This window comes from Equus przewalskii, chromosome 1, assembly GCF_037783145.1.
Source record: "Equus przewalskii isolate Varuska chromosome 1, EquPr2, whole genome shotgun sequence".
In the NCBI taxonomy this organism is placed as follows: Eukaryota; Metazoa; Chordata; class Mammalia; order Perissodactyla; family Equidae; genus Equus; species Equus przewalskii.
The window spans coordinates 63,861,153-63,881,269 of NC_091831.1; the positions used below are offsets into that span (position 1 = coordinate 63,861,153).

The 20,117-nt window shown below is 38.3% G+C and overlaps 1 protein-coding gene across 12 annotated transcripts in view; it reads left to right on the forward strand.

Annotated features, from left to right (window-relative positions):
* Window positions 1-20,117, forward strand: part of LRMDA (leucine rich melanocyte differentiation associated) — a 1,072,656-nt gene that overhangs the window by 881,134 nt on the left and 171,405 nt on the right. Inside the window, exon 7 of one of the 12 annotated variants that reach the window (XM_070566725.1) lies at window positions 15,827-15,921. The exons of the other annotated variants lie outside the window; for them this stretch is intronic. Coding sequence (XP_070422826.1) covers window positions 15,827-15,882 — 56 coding nt within the window. The 3' untranslated portion in view covers window positions 15,883-15,921. The remainder of the gene's footprint in view (window positions 1-15,826; window positions 15,922-20,117) is intronic. 12 annotated transcript variants of the gene reach the window in all.

Genomic DNA, 20,117 nt, shown 5'->3' on the forward strand with positions numbered 1-20,117 from the left:
CTTTAAACTCAGGCCTCAGTTCCCTGCTCAGTAAAATAAAGTGAATGTCCCAGGATATTCTTCAGTACCATCCTTCTGTGACACTTTGATTAGGAATGATAAGATCCTCATTTCCCCATAATTTCGTGTCCCTCGAATACCTAGAATTTACTACTTTCACAGACAATCAAGTAGGCTTCTAGAAGTCTGAGGACCCTAGGAATGAAAAGTAGTGAAAGAAAGTATAGACTCTGCCCTGATATCTCGATTAGAAGACAGCAGCATTTGAAGGTCTATGAAAATCCATTTTGTATAAAAATATAAAAATTTGTTATCGCTGGGAGTGGAGTTCTCGTTCAAAGTGAAACAACAGCAAATTTTATCTTTCTTCGTGGATCGAGTCTTGGTTCAGTTATTTGTCTCAGGACCAAGAGCATCTCGTTGCCCTTGATTTGGTCCACATACTACCTTGGTTCACACAGTGTTGGTATGGCAACTTGTAAGTAGGTACCAGAAGACCTCCGCTGCTGGTGTTAGAGGTGGTTTCTCTTCAGCCCACCCAAGAAATAAAAGCTGTAATTTTGTGGGTAGTTGAGAAACTAGAGATAGGATAATTCATCTGTAGTTGGACCCAGCAAGTAGTGTAGGTAGAAGTTATAATCCTGTCTGGCTGACAGACAGATTCACTCCCCAGGTTGTTTCGCATCTTCAGACCTCATGGAGGTAGATCAAGCAGGTTACCTATTTGAAGGGCAAAGCACAGAATTCGTTAGAAATGTCACTTCTGGTAGCAATTTATAGCATTCTGTGAGATTTATGACAATGATTAGCCAACTTGTTGGTTAATATATATGGGTGTATATTATAATAATCCTGTGAGGTGAGTATTATAACCCTGTATGATAAAAGGAAACTGAGGTTTAAGTGTATTGTTGGGGTTAGCTGTTTCGCACAGGACTTTGTTGATGGCTACAGAAGAGACCCCACCCTGAAGCTCCACAGTACCCTCTCTCTACAGTTGAACCTATTCTATAGATTAAGGCAGTCCTGACTCTGAGTACTCTTTTTTAAAATGAAGACACCCCTGGGAGAGAAGTCATATCTAGCTTACTATCACTTAAAAAATTGCCTGAATGATTTTTTAACAACCATTTTCATCTGAAGTGGTTAAGCACAGAATGCTAATATGTTAAAATTAGGATAAAATGAAGGGGGACTGGGATAGATTTGGATTTGGGGAATTTGTTTGGAGTAATGATCCTGGTGGGGGTGTAGCAAAGAGGACCTTGGGACTCCATCAGAATGAGGGGAGTCCCTGAACAGGGAATAGTGGTGCAAGGTACGGAGCAAAGAAGATGATGAAAACAGAGGAACTATTCATATTTTGGGGCTGGTTGGCCTACCTGTGTTGGAACCACTCCTGGTGAATGGGGCAGGATTGTGATGGATGGGGTCAAACCCATCTGCTATCACTTGCCATGTACCTGGCTTTGGGTATTGGATCATTTCATATCTTATTCTGCTAATGACTTAAGGCAGAAAAATCATTCCCCTGTTTGACTCCAATATGTGCCAATTGAAGCTGAAATCCTCATCCTGAGCAAATGTACCAAAGCACACTCTATAAACTTAATGAGGGAGATGAAGAGATATGTGCCAGAAACCTAGAAAATTTAACACTGATGAGGTTATGACTATTATATGTTTAGTTAAATTGTTGACACTGACAGGACATGGCTGAGGAAATCTACTGTCCGTTTTCTCCTTGTATCAGTGATAATGGTTCCTTGGTGTGCTCTTCTCAGTTAACAAAAATATTCCTGAAAGATAACTGCAGGGAGAAGAAGTGACATAAGAAATACTTTTATCATCTTTGCTCTTCTGGGAATTCTCTCCAGGAGTCTTATTTAAAGCAGGACTTCTCCTGACTGGCAAAAGAGTTTGGAGGGAAAGACCCACAGATTCAGAGGTGAATGTAGAACCCCCTGAGAGACGCACAGCCTCCTGCACCTGTGCTTGCAGCCTTGCCCAGCCAATCTCTCTAGCACAGTGCTGCTCTAGCCTTCCCAAAACACCTATTTCTCTTTCACATTTTCTCTCCTCTCAAAAACTGACAAAAGTTCTAGCCGAGTGAATAAAATCTCAATTCCTTTAAGTGACATTTAAGGCATAAATGTGATCATGATTTTTGTAAACTGCAAAGTACCTTTTTAAATAGTAGCTATTTAAAGAGGAATCAGGGTGGTGGAAAGAGTCTTCAATTTGCAGTCAGAACACCTTGGCTTGAGGCTTGTGCTAGTTGGGTGCCCTTGGACAGGTCATTTAAACTCTCTGAACATCACTTCCTTCATTTATGAAATAAGATAATTGTGGTAATTAAATTAATTGAAAGTGGCATAGTAATTAGCAAAGAGTGGACACTCAATACCAGTTAATGAAGACATGGTAACCGAAGGCAATTTCGTCTAGCACTTAAGAACACAGGCCATGGAGACACAAGTTACTTATCTTCCTGTGTCTCTTATTCCCTTCCTGGAAAGTGGGGATAAGATGGAAGAGTCAGATGAGTTAATACATATCAGGAACTTTCAACAGTGCCTGGCCCATATTAATCCCTCTTTAAGTAATAAGGCTCCTGCTGTTGCTGTTGTTTCTATTGTTCAAGGACCTGTCCTGGCTTTATCTAGCCAGCCTTATCTGGTTTTCTATCTTACCAGTAGAGAGAGCTCCTTCAGGATATCCTTAGGGTGGGACTGATTCTTACCTTTAAGTTCCATGGGCTTTATTCAATTCCAGAAAAATGCTCAGTCATTTTTGCTGTTAAAAAAATGTACATATACATGCTTGCTACTTCTCCTCAGCATTGTCCTGGAGGTTTTAGTCAGTGCAGTAATGCAAGAAAAAAAGAAGTTGAAGCCATTCAGATTGGAAAGGAAGAAGAAAAACTGTTTAGTTGCAGATGAAATGATTATCTGTGTAGAAAGTACAAGGGAATCTACAAAAAGCTGCTAGAAGTAATAAGTGAATTTAGCAATGTTGCAGGATACAAGATCAATATACAAATCAATTTTTTTTCATTCCTTATCCTCAATGTAGCCACAACTAAACCAGTTTAACTGGAGCATAGGATGAATGAGGGGTAGTGGTGGTGAAGAAAATTGGAAAGGCAGATTGAAATTCAGTTTGACAATGTGATTTGATAACATGGAAAGCTTTTGCTCACTTTGTCCCTTCCTTCTTTTGTTTTCTCTCCTTTCCCTCCTTCCCTTCCTTCATTTTTCCTTTCTTTTCCCTTCTTCCCTCCCCTAGCTCTCTTTATTTTTAGTTTCTTAGCATAAACAACTCTTTTCCATGAAAAAAGGTAGAATTGGATTAGGTAAACAAAATGACCATAGCTATGTTGCTTTGAGCTTACAGGGAACATTCTATGAAAGGAGTTCTCAAAGACAGGGAGTGTAATAGCACACAGGCACTAGAACTTAGGTTATCTAGATTCAAGTTCTGATTCTCTGTTAACTAGTTCTGTGGCGTTGGGAATTTCACTTCACCTTTTTGAGGCTCAGTTTGCCTTGTCTTAAAAAAAAGATTAATGGTAACATGAATTCCTTCTTTATAGCGTTGTGGATGGCTAAATTCAACAACACTTTTTCAGTTCCTAGGAACTGGACCAGGACATGGAGATGGAGAGATTTTCCCTTCAAGGAACGTTTAGTGAAGATATGTGTGTTTTATGCAATTTAGTGAAGGCATAAGACAGGCTATTAGAGTAGTAGAAACAAAGACTGAGGGAGTGCAAAGAAGGGGTTAATTAGCTCTGCTTGTGGGGGTGGGGTGACAATTTCACTGCTTTGGTATCTAAACTCAACCTTAAAGTTTAAGTGGGATTTTTGACAGTTCAAGAAAGGGGTAAGTTTACAATAATAACAGAAAGAGTATCTTACATTTGTTTAGCACTTTACCGTTTTACTTAAGTTAGAATGATCTAAAAACTATAATTTATAGATGTAAGGGATTATTATTGCTATTCTAGGGCTGGTTGTTATTACTTTAAGCTGCTCTTTTGATAAGGCTGGGGAAATTTTGACTCCAAATTGTAGCAACTTAGCAAAGTCTGTTTATATGGAAATTCCCAGGGAATTTTTCCATGTCGGAGGAATCAGGTGCCTTAAGAGCTTGGCTCTTACTGGGGCAGAGGCAAAAGTGGGGTGAGAAAGATTAGGAAAGGAGCACTGGGAAGAGGAAAAAGAGGTGGTAAGTCTTTGCAAAAAGATAGCCATTTTATAATTGTGGCATAACTAGCTAGGTAAAAATGTAAAAATATGGAAACTTTGACATTTAAATGCTAGTCCAACATGGAGCCAGAGAACTCAATCTTTGTGAAATGTAGCAACCTGAGAATTTTCCTTCATAATCCTGATAGACATCTGGCACTTCTCCTGCGTTCCACAGATCCTTGCCTTGGTCCAACACATCATCTATGAGATGTTGAATGTTTGACTGATGAAGTATTGGAGAGTATTTGGAAATAAAGAGGAAAAAAATACAGTATTCTGGGGCTTACAGAAGAGTGGGAAAGGGAGCCAAGAATGTACCTATAATTTAGGGTAAAGAGCAATAATGAGGTCTCATAAAAACAACCATGGTGTTAAATAGACCACAGATCATTTGCACCTTGAGACTTTGCTTAGTTTTTGTGCCAGTAAAAATAAATAAGTGATAATAGTCTCTGTGTTTTATGCCAAAGGAATTGCTTGTACACAAGATTTTGTTTTAGTGTAATCAAAGATACCCTCTCCCTAAAATTATTTAAGGGAAGAAAACCAAAATCCATCCAGCTATAAAGAGCAAGCGGTGGAGTCTGGAAAAATGGTTTAATCTCCTCTGCCTGAGGTCATACTGTTTTATGCTGCTCTTGACTTCATTTCAAAGCTGATGTTGCTATCTAAAAAACTTAACAGCTGTAATTATTTCAGTTTCATTCACTGAGAAGTCATTTCCAATCATGTTAGAGAAATGGATTCTAGTGTTTGCAAGTGACCTCTCATCCCATCCCTTAAAGGAAATAACATATATGTTGGAAAAAGCACTGAACGAGGAGTTTGGATGACAAGAGTTTCAAAACTTGGATCTGCTCATGCCTGTGCTTTTAGACTTTCCGTAAGTCAAGTCACAGATTTGATCCTCAATTTTTTCCTCTGTAAAATGGGAACAATCAGAACCACCCAGCTACTTTGTAGGGTTGTGAGTGTCGGTTGAGATGCTGGACATGAAAGTGCCATGAAAATACAAGGTGGTGTTTGCCTTCCTCCTCTTTGCAGTAGGACTCTGGGTCACAAAAGGAGAGGATCATCCTCAGGTATTTTATGGGAAGACATTGGTGCTTTTAACGAAATGTTAGCTTAGTGTTACATGGTAGGGAGCAACACAACCTTATTTTTTTCTCACAACTGCCTCTGTAGGTCCCCTCTGTAGGGCTAGATCATCCTTGGCCTTGAATAAAATCTCGGTGCAGAGCTTGCTGCTCACTCTTAGATAATAGTAAGTACTCTGACTAGTTACCTGAGTCTCAAGACAGTCTTGGTTCAGTTATAAACACAAAAAGTCTACAGTAAGAATGAAAACTCTAAAATTCATCCACAGGTAATACATCCTTGGTGGGCTGAGTAACGTCCTTTTCCTTTATTCTTTTGTCTTCTCATTCCCACACACCAGGTGAGTTGGGTGGGAAGAGGGAAGAGAAGTAGGAGGCAGAATCAAACTTGCTTGGATCGTACCAGTCTGGGTCTGGTTTGCTCCTCTAGTGTCAGATGTTCAGCCTGGCCCTTGTCCTTGTGGGCTGTTTCATCAACAGCGGGGTCCTCTCACTTGCAGTTCTTTTGATAACAATAAATCCGTCTCCTGAGTCTGTTCATTTACAATTCCTCCTTCAAATCCTGGGCATGTGGGGACTTCTCTCTGCCAAGGCCTCCTTGCCAGGCAGGATCCAAGGCTGCCTCAGGGCGCTTTGTCTTGCACTTGGCCGTCACCTCTCTGTGGCGTGTGGGTCTTGGACTTACTAACAGAGTTATGTCTTTGAATCAGGCCTCTTTTGTTGAGCCACCTAGCAAGCAGCTTCACCCATAGTCTTTCTTGCACTTGTTAAATTTTTTAGGCTTAAGTCAGAAATCAGTTCACTCTGACCCTGTAAATGCAAGGGGCACATACCAAGCTCTCTAAGTGGGCCATTGAACTCCCTCTCCTTTGCCTGAGATGAGGGAAGTATCTCTAACCCTTCTCCATGGTGGTAAAGCCTTGCAGGCAAACCTAAAAATTCTTTTTTTTGGGGGGGAGATTAGCCCTGAGCTAACATTTGCTGCCAATCCTCCTCTTTTTGCTGAGGAAGAGTGGCCCTGAGCTAACATCCATGCCCATCTTCCTCTACTTTATATGTGGGATGGCTGCCACAGCATGGCTTGCCAAGCGGTGCCAAGTCCACACCTGGGATCCGAACTGGCGAACCCCGGGCTGCCGAAGCACAATGTGCGCACTTAACTGCTGTGCCACCAGGCCGGCCCCTAAAAATTCTTTTTAAAGAAATGCCCACTTCCTAAATCCAAACTCCTTTCATAGCCTGTCCAGCATCTTTTTGTAATATAGAGAGATGTGATCAGCTAGGAGTTGCAAAATCAGTTTTTAGATACCTCCATCGCAGGTCCTGCTTGGGTGATCTGGCATCTCACCTTGGAATGTGGGTCTAGTGGGTTCCTATTGTCTATTGGGGCTTCAGCTGAACTTAAAACAGAGTTCCATTTAAAAATTTTTTATATTTATATCAGTGTACCCTAAACTGCAGTTTGTGGAAGACTTCTTCAGAGAAGTGCTTCAAAATTTTAAAGTTTCTGATGAAATAAATTTGGAAAACAAATGCAAGATTTCCAGCTTTTAAGGGGCTCATTGCACTTAAGCCTATTAAAGAATGTGTAGAATCTATAATAAAGAATCCTGTTTGACACTTTTTAAACCCAGTGTTTCTCCAATATATTTGATGAAACCATTTATTAACATAATGTCTCTTCGTTTGCATTTTGGGAAGTGCTGCTCCAGATGCCACTTAGAGCCTTCGTGATGAGCGAACAAGGAGGGTCCCTGATGATGCTTCCCTTGGGTTTAGCTAAGAATGTTCATACATTCCTCCAACATTTCCCTAAATAAAAAATGTAATTCCTTAGTGATAGGAATGGGCTTGTTTTCAGATGAAAATAGAAATGAATTTCTATTTTGAAATTTAGATATAAAAATAGATATATCTATTTTGGAAATAGTCAATCAGCATTGGCCATCTGGGGGAAAAAAAAGAGTCACTAATAGACTTGTTTCCCTACTTATAATAAACAGCAAAAAATAAAAAAGATAGTATAGCGCATTAGAATAAAGATTTGTAATGTCCTGGTATTTGTTTGAGAATTTGAGAGTTTAGCTTTGATGAGGCAAGGTATAAAGGTAAAGAAAGACATAGTGACTTATTCTCACTTGGACCAGATTTTGTGCCTCCTTTTTTTTTCTTTTTTAGTGAGGAAGTTTGGCCGTGAGCTAACATCTGTTGCCAGTCTTCCTCTTTTTATTTTTTTCTCCCAGTACATAGTTGTATATCCTAGTCTTAGGTCATTCTAGTTCTTCTGTGTGGGATACCACCACAGCATGGCTTGATGAGCGATGCATAAGTCTGCGCCCAGGATCCGAACCTGCAAACGCTGGGCCACCAAAGCGGCATGCGTGAACTTAATGACTCAGCCACTGGGCCGGCCCCTCCTCCTACATTTTTTAAAGTCACAGTGATCAGTCCTGTTGGTTTGAGCCATCCAGTAGGTCTCCATCTTTGGGCAGTCCAATTGGTCAGTTCTCAGATAGGCATCTTTTTCTGCACACAACCCATTTTCAAATGCAGATCATAACTTCTCAGATGCATTTCTGGGTAGATAACCTATTCCATCTATTGTTTCATTGTGTCTTGATAAGATGATTGGCTTCAGGGTTCTTTTCTGTTTCAAACTTTGCAATAATTTATGCTGAATGACATTAGAATCCTTCAAGCATGAATAATTGCTAGCTTGAGACGGTCCTGGTTTTAGCACTGAGAGTACCATATCCTAGGAATTCCACCTCAAGGATACAAAAAGTCTTGCTTTTTGGTGATGGATACCAAAGGTTCGGGGAAAAGTATAAAACCCACATGGCAGCCCAAAATATAGGTGCTGAAAGTGATGCTTTTTTTAGTGTCAAATAGATACAGCATAGATTATCCACCTTCCATAGTTGCTGTCACTATTTTTCCCCCTTGTGTTGGCAACCATAATTTGAAGTTCACAGTAACGAATCATCCATAATTGTTTCACTCCAACTGATGCAACTTAAGTGTACACCTTAAGTCCATTGTAATTATGAATGTTCACAATCTGTCTTTCACTTTGTGGATTAATTGTTGTGCTTTGTATCAACATAGAGCTAGTTTAATTTTTTACATTGTGAATATTGTGACCATATTTTCTAAGAGTTCAGATAATGGAAATGAGGATGATTTTAATACCAATGCCAGCATAACGTAGATATTTTTTTAGAAAAAGAAAGCTAAATGACTGTTAAATAATGACATCAAACAACTAGATTGGGGAAATAAATAATCAAAACAGAGCATCTTGCACAATATGCAGAAAAGAATTTGGAATTGGGCATGGTAGAGAAGAAGATGTGAAAACATATAGGGAGACTGAATGTCAAAATTTGGGGATGAAACATACCAGTACGCCTAATTCAGTCAAAAGCTTTTTCATCTTCCAAGAAGACACCAATGCTTCCTCAAAAATAGTCTCTGCTGAATTATCTTGGGCATACCACACAAACAAGCAGCATTATCATGTTGTTCCCTTGATTTCACTACAAAAATGATTAAAGTTATATTTCCTAATTTATAGGTTGCAGTTAAAATGTCCTATAGGGAGGACAAAGGGGAAATTTTGAGTTACACATGTGTTGACTCCCTACAGAATAGAGTTCATTTTGTCAGATCTGACCACCATCAACTATACTCTCCATAGTATATCAAGTGATTCCTTGAATCACAGCAACAAGATAATGTCTCTTCTAACTCTTCAGTATTTGGACTTGAAAAATGGAGTTTCAAATTATCTTCTTGATTTCTATGAAGATTTTAATGAAACTCAGAAAATATAAAACAAAAGATTGCTGCTATCTTGTCTAAATACAAGGGAGACTTTGCTTGTCTATCTACATATTGGCAGGCAGTGCAAATGTCAATATTGGGAACTCCCTTCAGTGCTTAAATTTCTTACCAAAGAAGATGAAGCAGTCTCATCTGCCAAATAATCTGTAACCCTGTCTATAACACTGCTGAGAAAGGGTGTGGTTTGCTTACCTGTGGTATTGAAACTTTCGTAATGAAAGTTTTTGGTCACTTTTAGCTTCCTCCAAACAGGCAGAAGCACTTGAGATTTTTTACTTTATAGAAGTGGAGAGAGATAGTCTTTTTTAGATATGTGCCTACAAAATGGCTGTCATTATTGCTGGCCATAGAAAAGATGTGAAAATGTTGGCCTGCTCTAAATAATGTTTTCAAAGTATGGGGCAAGAAAAATGTCCTTCTCTATTTGGAATACGTTGAGGATGACAATGGAGAAAAGGATTAGAGTAATACAGAAATTTATATGCTGTTTCTCCAAAACTCTTTCATGATGTATGAAGAGGCCGCAAGAAACCTACAAAAGAATTGCACCTGAGTTATTTGATGTTATGTGTAGGATATGACAAAGACTCATACAGAGGGGAAAAAAGAAGATTCATTTTTTGGAAATAAGGCTGGTTCTGAATGGAAAAAGTAAATGACACCAGAGGACAGCCAAGTCAAACAGGTCTTTCTCAATTTCTTTACTAAAACTGTAACTTACTTAGAGTCCAACTGTGATTTCAGAAGTTGAGAAAAGATCTGAATTCATAAGTTTGAATTACCTCTGTGCTTTAAAACCATTTTCCCTGAGAAAAAGAAGTTTAACTTATGATGACATCCAATCTGCTTCATAGTATATTAAAAACGATAGACATATTGGACATGGACCATCTCTATGATGAATTTGTAGATGCAACAGACCTGGTTGACAAATTGCTGGCCTGTCAAAATGAGCATGTAGATACAAAGTGGAGGAACATTTCTGGAGCGCTGGAAACATTTCTACAAGTCTAAAATCCTGCTTTTGCTAGTAGGTATATTCCAAAAGTGTTCCATGCTGAAATGCTTTTGTTGACAGGGTGTTTAGCTTGATGTCACCACATGGACTGACACCAGACAGTGTAATGTGACTTGATAAGAACATAGTCACAAGTCAAACAGAATTTTATGTTCGGCCATATTCAGTTTTACGACCACAGAAAGGAAAAGAAGGGTGTCCTAAAGGCTGCAGGCAGTTCAGAGAGGTATTATTGGAAAAGGAAACAGAAAGAATGAAAATACTATACTGTATCATGGGAGAGAAAAAAATATGTCATTGTTATCTTTTATTAAATATAGGTAATATCTGTTTCTATTATATTTTCAATCTCCCTTTAAAAATCTCATATTTATGTATTTTTAAAATATTCAATCATACAGCCTACGAAATTTAAATGTCTGGTAAAGAGTTTAAAAAGAGTTAAAATAACTTGCTATTATCAGAGGACAGAAACATTGTACAAGTGTTGTTATATTTTTCTCGCACGTTATCTGTTTAGTTAGTCCTATTATTAATTACTATTAATTGCCACTCTTAACTAATCCTACTTTATGTTCAAATAATAGTATTTATGTAACTGAAAGGTAAATAGTATATAATTTCAAATAAAAAGCTATTTTTCATTATTTTTATGTTAAAGTAATTACATATGTATGTAATTGTTTATTATATATTACGTTGTGGGTGGTGGGGTCTGGTATGGTTGCACCTTGGGTTGGTTTTCTAAAAAGCTGGTCACCCTGCTTGCTACCAGTGTGGTTTTCACGAGCCTGTCTTGTTTTAAGGCAGGAAAGCAAATCTAATTCTCGTTTATTGCCTCTTGTCTGGTGCAAGTAACATTGGCCACTGACTGTAAAAGAAGTTACCTTTGTGTTGTCCTTACTGATTACACATAAGAGTGGAGCCAATGATTCTCAAACCATTCATGTCATTTAGGAATCTTTTTATGTCAGTTTAAAGGTTGGCTGTCATCATTTTTTTTTGTTTATGCTAATTGAAAAAAGGGAAAAATATTGTAGTCAATTCTCTAATGAGAAACTAGACTTGACACTTGTCCGTATATAACACTAATGTAATGTGCATTACCTACCTGCACCCTCTTTTAAAATAGATTCCAAGTAGTTGGAAAGTGAAACTTTTATTTTCATCTTTGTACCCTTCAGTGACCTTCTCTCAATAACCCATAAGAATTCTCTGCTCGACAATTCTTTCTGGTGTTCCAAACTCTCATGATGTGTCCCTTCCTTATTACCAACTCCTTCTCACGTGGAAACTCATACTCTGCTTCCCCACCCTCACATCCCACGTCGCTGTGCTCAGGTCAGAATATCCCGTTTCTTTAGCTCTTTGGATCCTGTCTTACTCCTACCTATACTTCAAGGCCCCATGAAAACTTCCACTACTTCACAAAACTCCCTCTAGGCTGTTTTCCAGCTATGCCCTTTGATGTCCCACATGCCTTCCTACTCAGCTACCATCTTTTAGCGTCCTGTAAAGTTTCATATACTCTCTCCTCAGATGGGTTGTGAGGTAGAGATCATTCTTTGTTCTTCCTTTGTATCCCCAAGAAATACCTAGAACAGGGCTAGGCAGCTTGTAATTGTTCAAGAAAGATGATTGATTGGTTCTTATAAATGATGCTTCATACAAAATATGATGTGGGAGTAGGCAAGTAATAATGTCTTTTCTCATGGAAACATTGTCCATAATGTTTAACAGGATGTGAAAGCACAAGGCCTTGTTGAGATGGAGAAATAGGGGAGGGCAAAAAAAATAATCATAACTCTGACTCCTGGGCTCAGGTTTTAGCTTGTGCCTTACTACTTCTGGGTTGGGACTCTAGAGTATGTAAAATACCTGCATATGCACACGCACAGACGCACAAGGATGGGGGTTTGGCCTTGACATACATTTCTAATTTGATGCCAATACTTTTTAGCAGCCTGGTCTAAAGTTGGAAAAAATAGCCTCTCAGTGTCTAGTTGAGTTATGAGTTGAGAATGAATTTCACAACAAACCTCAATGATTTTCCACCAACTACACCAACCCAAAGACAATTTCTAATCACTTGGTGGCCATGATATTGCAAAAGAAGCAGAACACAGACATGCTGTCTGTTTCGTTTAAATTTATGAAAACGCGCTGAAAGAGAATGTAGAAAGTAAACGATCCATGGGAAAGCATTGTGAATGAAAAGAGAGGTGCTGTGGTTAGCTGGGTTTCTCAATCCCTCAGATTCTCAAAGCCAAGAGAAAATTTATCCTCTTCCACTGAGACATAAACTAAACTCTTTTGGTCATTAATCTGCAAAGTTGATGCCTGCCATGGTAATTCATCAAACATTTTTGTGGAGTGAGTCTGGTGGGGCCTCTGGGGCATCTGCCTTTGAAATTCAAAGCGCTGTTTTGTCTCCTGAGGCCAGAGTGACTTTCTCCCCTCATTGCACATCTGGAAGGAAAGTTTCTGCTTCTGCTCTTCCCTGGGCTGAGTCAGGGCCTGAAAAGAGCAGCCATCTTTATGAATCATGTACTTATACCATACTAAGGCTCTGAATACTCTCCCCAGGTCTGTCAGGAGAGGAAAAGGAAGAGAAATATTGCAGTGGAAGCACTGTTTATAGTGGACTTTTTTTTCCCTGTATTACAGTTCACCATGGGAAAAGGACAATTACTGTTTGCAGTGATTTTTATAGGGACAGGAGTTATTGCATTAAACATTGTGAAAAAATGAATCGAATCCTCAAGCTACAAGTCTCAATTGTCTACAGATAAATCAGGGAATGGTTCTGGAACCTTGAGGTCTGATCCAAATTTACAACCGTGTCTCCAGGCTCAGAGATGAAAATACAATCTGATGAGAATGGATGTTTCTTACAGAGAGCAAGCCCCATGGGTGGATGCTGGGCTGTCTTCTGCCCCTTCAACAACTGAGCCCGCTAATGCTTTGTCCTTAGATGGATGTCTCCTCCAGACCTTCAAGAGCTCACGTGAATTGGTCCTACTCCCTCCTCAGGCTCCTGTCCTTCTGTCCCCAGCTCTGCACCATACTTTAGATGCAGTGGCCCCCTTTCTGTTCCTTAGGCACACCAATATATCTTTTCTACATGGGGCAGTCCACCCTGGCTAGAAGTCCCTGCCCTAAAGTCATTGTGAGGCTGGCTTCTTTTGTTATTGAGGTTTCAGTTCCAGCATCAAGTCCTCAGTTTAAAGGAGTTGAACCTACCCACCCACCAGTCACTTCCCATCAGTTCTCAGTGTGTTGCTTTCTTTGTAACACTTACTGACATCTGAATTTCTTTTTCTTCTTCCCACTCTCTCTCCCTCCTTTTCTTCCTTCCTCTTTCCCTCCTTCCCTCTTCTTCTCTCTCTCTCTCCCCTTGCTCTCTCCCTCCCTTCCTTTCTTCCTTCTTCTTTTCTTTCTTCCCACTCCACCTCTACCTCCACTAAATTGTTAACTTCAAAAGAGCAAAGTCCTTCTCCATCATCTTCACTAATATATATTCGCTATGGTATTTATAGTATGGTATGGTATGTGTATACATATGTATGGTATGTATTTGATAATTCTTGTGGAATGAGTGGTTGCTTTGTTCTTTGGGTGTTTGGCTGAGGGTAGCATGACGTTTGCAGTAAAGTTTATGTTACTTTTCTTATGTTTAAAAACATGCTTGGATTCATATATTTTAGGTAAATTTATGCTTATACATTTATCTATTAACCAACTTATTCGTTCATTTATTAATTATTCACTGTTTGCCAGATACATTGGCAAGATATTACAGATATGAGAGAAGTTTCAGACATCCAAACGATATCATTAAATGAAGAGAGACACATTTGAAAACAGATATTCATATTTTATATCAAATGTTATATCTAGACATGTCTGCCTAACTTCCAGTTTTCTTTTTCTAACCAAACTGATTTCTTACTGCTCCAACCATGTACCTACAGTAAGCTTCTCTCTTCATTTCCCACAGTTGTGACTCATCTTCATTCACATTGTTACTTTATTCTAGAACTCTCTTCCCTCGGCTGTTTTCTTGTGCATGTTCTGTGCATCCTTCGAGGCCTGTTCAGGTCTTTCCTCCCCACTAAGGATTCCCTAATCCCGCCAGCTCCCACTGCTCTCCTGCTTTTCCCTTCAGCATGTAGAGTCTGGACCCTCTAAAATTGAGAGCTTTCTGCTGGCAGTGATTTTGTTTGGATCTGTATTTGTTTCATGTATGTTAATATTGAAAACCCACCTGATTTCTATCTTCTTTGAGAAAACAAGCATGTTTTATAATTCTTCTAGATCTCTGCTGGTATCATAGGTAGTGTTGGGAACATAGTAGCAGTCAATAAATTCTTACTGATTGATTGGTGTCGAAATTGGGTTGTCAGTTCCAGACAGGGTGCTGAATGAGACTGGGTCTGGTAAAAGACTCTTCAACATTCAGCCTCCCTGTAGATCAAGTACAGGCAAAGCTTATGGCGAAAGGTGGTGAAAGGCAAAATTCCAATAGCAAGAGAATTATTAATCTACTTAAGCCATTAAGTGTTGTCCAGTATTAGATTGGACCGGAAATCCTGGTTTTCAGCTCTTTCCTATTAGAGTGCCCAAGAGGCTGTCAGCGAGTCAGAGGAAATGTAGAGTTGGCTTTCAGTTGCCTGAGGAGAGGAGCTTAAATTCCTAGATTTATGGCTCTGCTTTACCTGAAACTTTTATTTTGCTTTCACTTTTATGTAGCAAACGGGTATACTGTATTCGAGTTGGTGCTTCTTAAACAGTCTAAGGGAGCTCTAATAATAAATACCAACCAATTTATACAGTAATGTTCATAGTGGTCTTTATTGAATGCCTCATCACATGAATGTATCCTAGAAGTGCCCAAAAGGTATGATACTTTCAGAAGAGGCCTTAGAGTGAAGGAGGTAGAATTTGTCATGTGAATGGTCTGTAACCTCTGGACTCAATTATTCAGCTTTTCAAATTCCGCCAGTAGAGAAAGAGGGAGGAGGAGTGTTAAGTAGCAGGCTTGTGTCCTGAATCGACTTTGCTAATATACCATCTTAGGGGGCATGTTGCTTCTTCTCTATGGCCTAAACTTTCTATATCTAAAATAAATGAATGGGTTGAACTAAATATCCCCAGGAACACCTAGTACCTCTAAATTCCTGTGCATTGACCACTATTCAGACAATAAAAATGAACTTAGATATCTAAAGATAACTTAGGCCAAGAAAAAATTTTGTCCTCACTGTCACTAAATATGCCCTACATTTCTAGGAATGCGCCATGGTCTTCTTTCCATTGAGCTTTCTGATCTCATTCTTATCCTATTTTACCTTCATTGCCTAAAGTGAACTCCCTCTCCTTTGACTCTCCATAGCACTCATATACTTCTTCATTTATTTGCCTTTTATTAAAATTGTTGTTTAATGTATACGTATTTTATTTTCCTAAGTTGACTTTAAACTATTATTGGGCAGGAACCATGCCTGATGATTCTTAGTGTCTCCAGAGTGCCGTTAGTAAATGCTCAGTAAGTACTTCTTGCTAATAATGCACTTTAGCTAACATCTTGTCCCTGGTGCACTTTATTCTAGTAAGCATGAGACACAATAACTTAAAAGGAGACAAAGAACATCTAGAGCGCCTTTAGACACTTCTTTAGAACTCTCAAATGGGAGACTTCTTCCAGGTTGGTCAATAACATAAAAATTATTTTGAATGATTTTATCAATTTCTTATCTCTGCTTATTATTAAATGAATGTTTGTTTTTATGTTAATCTTTTCTAAATTCAACAAGGTTAGGATCTCCTTAAGGATAGAAACTGTATGTTATTCTCCTTTATATCCTCAGCCTTAGTTGGGTTACAGAGTAAGTGCTTAGTAAATGTTTGTTGAAACCGTAGATGAAGAAATTATCTTCAGAGCCAATGCTAGGAGTTCTATTAAAGAAAATATTTAGACCGTGCCCCTAAACTGGCAAGTTGCTAGTGCTGATCACCCATTTTAAGGTAATAGTCACTAAGGAGTCCATCTTCCATACTGGGAAGATTGTTAGATTAAATCAAACATGTGGTAACAGGGATCCATAAATTGATGCCTTTGCATTGACTGGCCTAGGAATAGCACCTCAGAAGATAAACTGTATTTTCTTTTGAGTTTTATTTGGCAGCCTTGATCTTGGTGGAAGAACATGTTCTTAACACTCTCAAGACAGCAGGATGGTTTAATTATTACAATCTCACAGGCCATATTTGAGACTTTGGACAGACTGTAAATAGGGCTGATGTGCTAATTTGTGAAAAATGTTAAAATAATATCAAATTTCCATAAAAGAAATTATCAATAGATTTTGTAACATAAAAATATGTAAGTTTTTTCTCTATATTATGTTATAAGCAAAATTAAGACAAATAACAAGTTAGAAGATAATATATAAAAACATAATTAAAGGTTTAATCCTTCTTGAGTTTTAAGAGTTCTTTGTATATTTTGGATAACAGTCCTTTATCAGATGTGTCTTTTACAGCTATTTTCTCCCAGTCTGTGTCTTGTCTTCTAATTTTCTTGATGTTGTTTTCTATAGAGCAGAAATATTTAATTTTAATGAAGTCCAGTTTATCAGTTATTTCCTTATGAATTGTGCCTTTGGTACTGTGTCTAAAAAGGCATCACCATGCCCAAGGTCATCTAGATTTTCTTCTATGTTACTTCTAGTAGTTTTACAGTTTTGCCTTTTACACTTAGGTCTATGATCCATTTTGAGTTAATTTTTGTGAAGAGTGTAAAGTCTGAGTCTAGATTCTTTATTTCTTTCTTGGCACAAGAGTGTCCAGTTGTTCATCACCATTTGTTGAAGAGACTATCTTTGCTCCATTGTATTGCCTTTGCTTCTTTGTCAAAGATCCAATTGACTATATTTATGGGGGTGTATTTCTTAGCTCTCTATTCCATTCCATTGTTCTATTTGTCTGTTCTTTTACCAATATCACACTGTCTTGATTACTTTATCTTTGTAGTAAGTCTTGAAGTTGGATTAGTGTCAGTCCTCCAATTTTGTTCTTCTCCTTTAATGTTGTGTTGGCTCTTCTAGGTCTTTTGCCTCTCCATATACAGTTGTCCGTCACTGAACAACAGGGATATATTCTGAGAAATGAGTTGTCAGGTGATTTTTGTCTTTGCGTGAACATCATAGAGTGTACCTGCACAAACCTATGGTATAGCCTACTACACACCTCAGCTATATGGTACTAATCTTGTGGGACTACTGTAGTATATGTGGTTGGTTCTTGAGTGACTGATTACGATGCATGACCATAATCTTTGGAATAAATTTGTTGATATTCACAAAATAACTTGGGATTTTGATTGGGATTGCATTGAATCTATAGATCAAGTTGAGAAGAGCTGACATTTTGACAATATTGAGTCTTCTTATCCATGAACGTGGAGTATTGCTTCATTTATTTGGCTTTTCTTTTAGTTCATTAGAGTTTTATAGTTTTACTCATATAGATCTATTACATATTTTATAAAATTTATTCCTAAATATTTCATTTTCGAGGTGCCAATGTAAATGGTATTACATGGTATGTTTTTAATTTCAAGTTCCATTTCTTCATTTTTGATGTGTAGGAAGAAAACTGACTTTTGTATATTAACCTTGTATCATGCAACCTTGCTATAATTGCTTATTAGTTCCAGGAGTTTTTTTGTTGATTCTTTCAGATTTTCTACATAGACTATCATGGCATCTAAAAACAAAGACAGTTTTATATCTTTCTTCTTAATCTGTATACTTTTTCTTTCCTTATTGCATTAGTAAGGACTTCCAATATGATGTTGAAAAGAAGTGGTAAGAAGGGACATCTTTGCCTTGTGTTTGATCTTAGTGGGAAAGCTTACATTTCTCCCCATTAAGTATGATGTTAAAACCAATCCTTCATGGCATTGTTTATATTAAGGAAAATTGAAAATTCCCTAAATATCTAGCAATAGGTGAAATGGTTAAAAGTGTGGTATATTCAGATGACAGCCTATTATTTAATCAACAAAAGTTAAGCTTTTAAAGAATAAAATGAGATTATGTTTATGATATTATGGGTGAGAAAAAAAGCAGGAAAAGTACATAGAGCATCTCAATTTAATGAACACACACACACAAGACTTGGAAGAAATTTACTAAAATATCAGCAATGCTTCTGACTTCATGGTAAGGCCGACTATGATTTTATGGCTGAGTCAAACATCATTAATCTGTCACCTTGTTTGTGTCACTGATAGGTAGACTGTGTCAGAGCACTGGAGATCTAGCTGGTTTAAAGGAGTTTATTAGTTCTTTGAACAAAAATTTAGTGAACGTTATGAGTCTGATACTATGCTAGATCCTGAAACACAGAGCTTAGAATCTAATAAGGGCTACAGATGGGTAAATAGACATTTATGGTATAAATATTATTTTATTAAGTGCTATAATATCATAATGAGAATAATAATGGTGATAATGAAGAAGATAGAAACCACTTATGTAGCTGTTCTAGTTTCTATTGTAGATAACAAACAATGACAAAACTTTAGTGACTAAAACAGCCATTTTATTAAGCTCATGGATTCTGTGGGTCGTGGGTTCAGACAGAATAAGAGGACGGCTTTTCTCTACCCCACAATGTCTGCAGCCTCAGCTGGGAAGACTTGAATGCTGGGGATGAACTGATTGCAGATTGGAATTATCTGAAGGCTCATGCTCATACACTCACATGTCTGGGCCTGGGCTGGGAAGACTGGACCTGGGCTAGGATTTCTCACTGAATGTCTGCACATTTCTTGTACTTGGCTTCCTCACGGTATCACAGCCCAAGGGTAGTTGAACTTACATGGCATTCAGGGCTCCTAGACCAAGTTGACTGTTGTTCTAGTCAATAAGGCAGAAACTAAACCAGAAGTGTTTCTGACTTTTCCTTGGAAGTCAGGCATATTCTTTTGGTTGTAGGTGAGTCACAAACCCACCCATATTCAAGGGGAGGGAACATAGATTCAACCTCTTGTTGGGAGGAGTGCCAAGGTCATGCTGTTGAAGATCAAAGGGGTTGGAGATAGTGTTTGAGACTACAGTATGTGCTAGACACTGTTCAATTAACTCATTTAATCCTCATGACAATCCATGAGGTGAATAGTATTATCATCCCCCTTTTTAAAGAGAAAAATCAGGGATGTAAGTAACTTGCCTAAGGTCACATAGTAAGTGACAAAGTTGGACTTCAAATTCAAGTACTCTGGCTCCAGGATCCATGCTCTTAATCAGCTAAGGCAGTCAGGTTGCTATGAGAATATGCAGGAGATCTACCTAAACCTTACTTGGGGTAGGGAGGAAGGAAGAAGTCAAGAAAGACTTCATGGAAGAAGTGATGTCTAAACTGCATCTTGATGAATTAACAGAATCTAGTTTGAGACTTGAAGAATTAATAAAATGTTGTTAGCTAGGTTGTGGGTGGATGGACAGAATGGGAAGAGAAGGCCCCATCCAGCAGAAATAGTATGAACAAGGTCCCCAGGCAAGGGAGCACAGCATCTTCAGACAAGTCCCAACGAGCTGCACAGGACTACAATTTACAGCTGAGGAGGTAAATTTCAAATGATGAAGCTGGAGAAATGGGCTGGGGTCAAATCATAAGGGCCTAGGTAATCCAATAATGTATTAGAGAGTTTAGGTTCCATACTGAGGGATCTACAGGTCAGTGATATGACTGAATTGACTCTTTCTTCCCCCTAGAAACTAGCCATATATTTATTTTGCATTTGTCTTTTTTTATTGTGGTGAAATATACATGACATAAAATTTACAATTTTAATCAATTTTAAGTGTATAGTTCAGTGGCATTAAGTACATT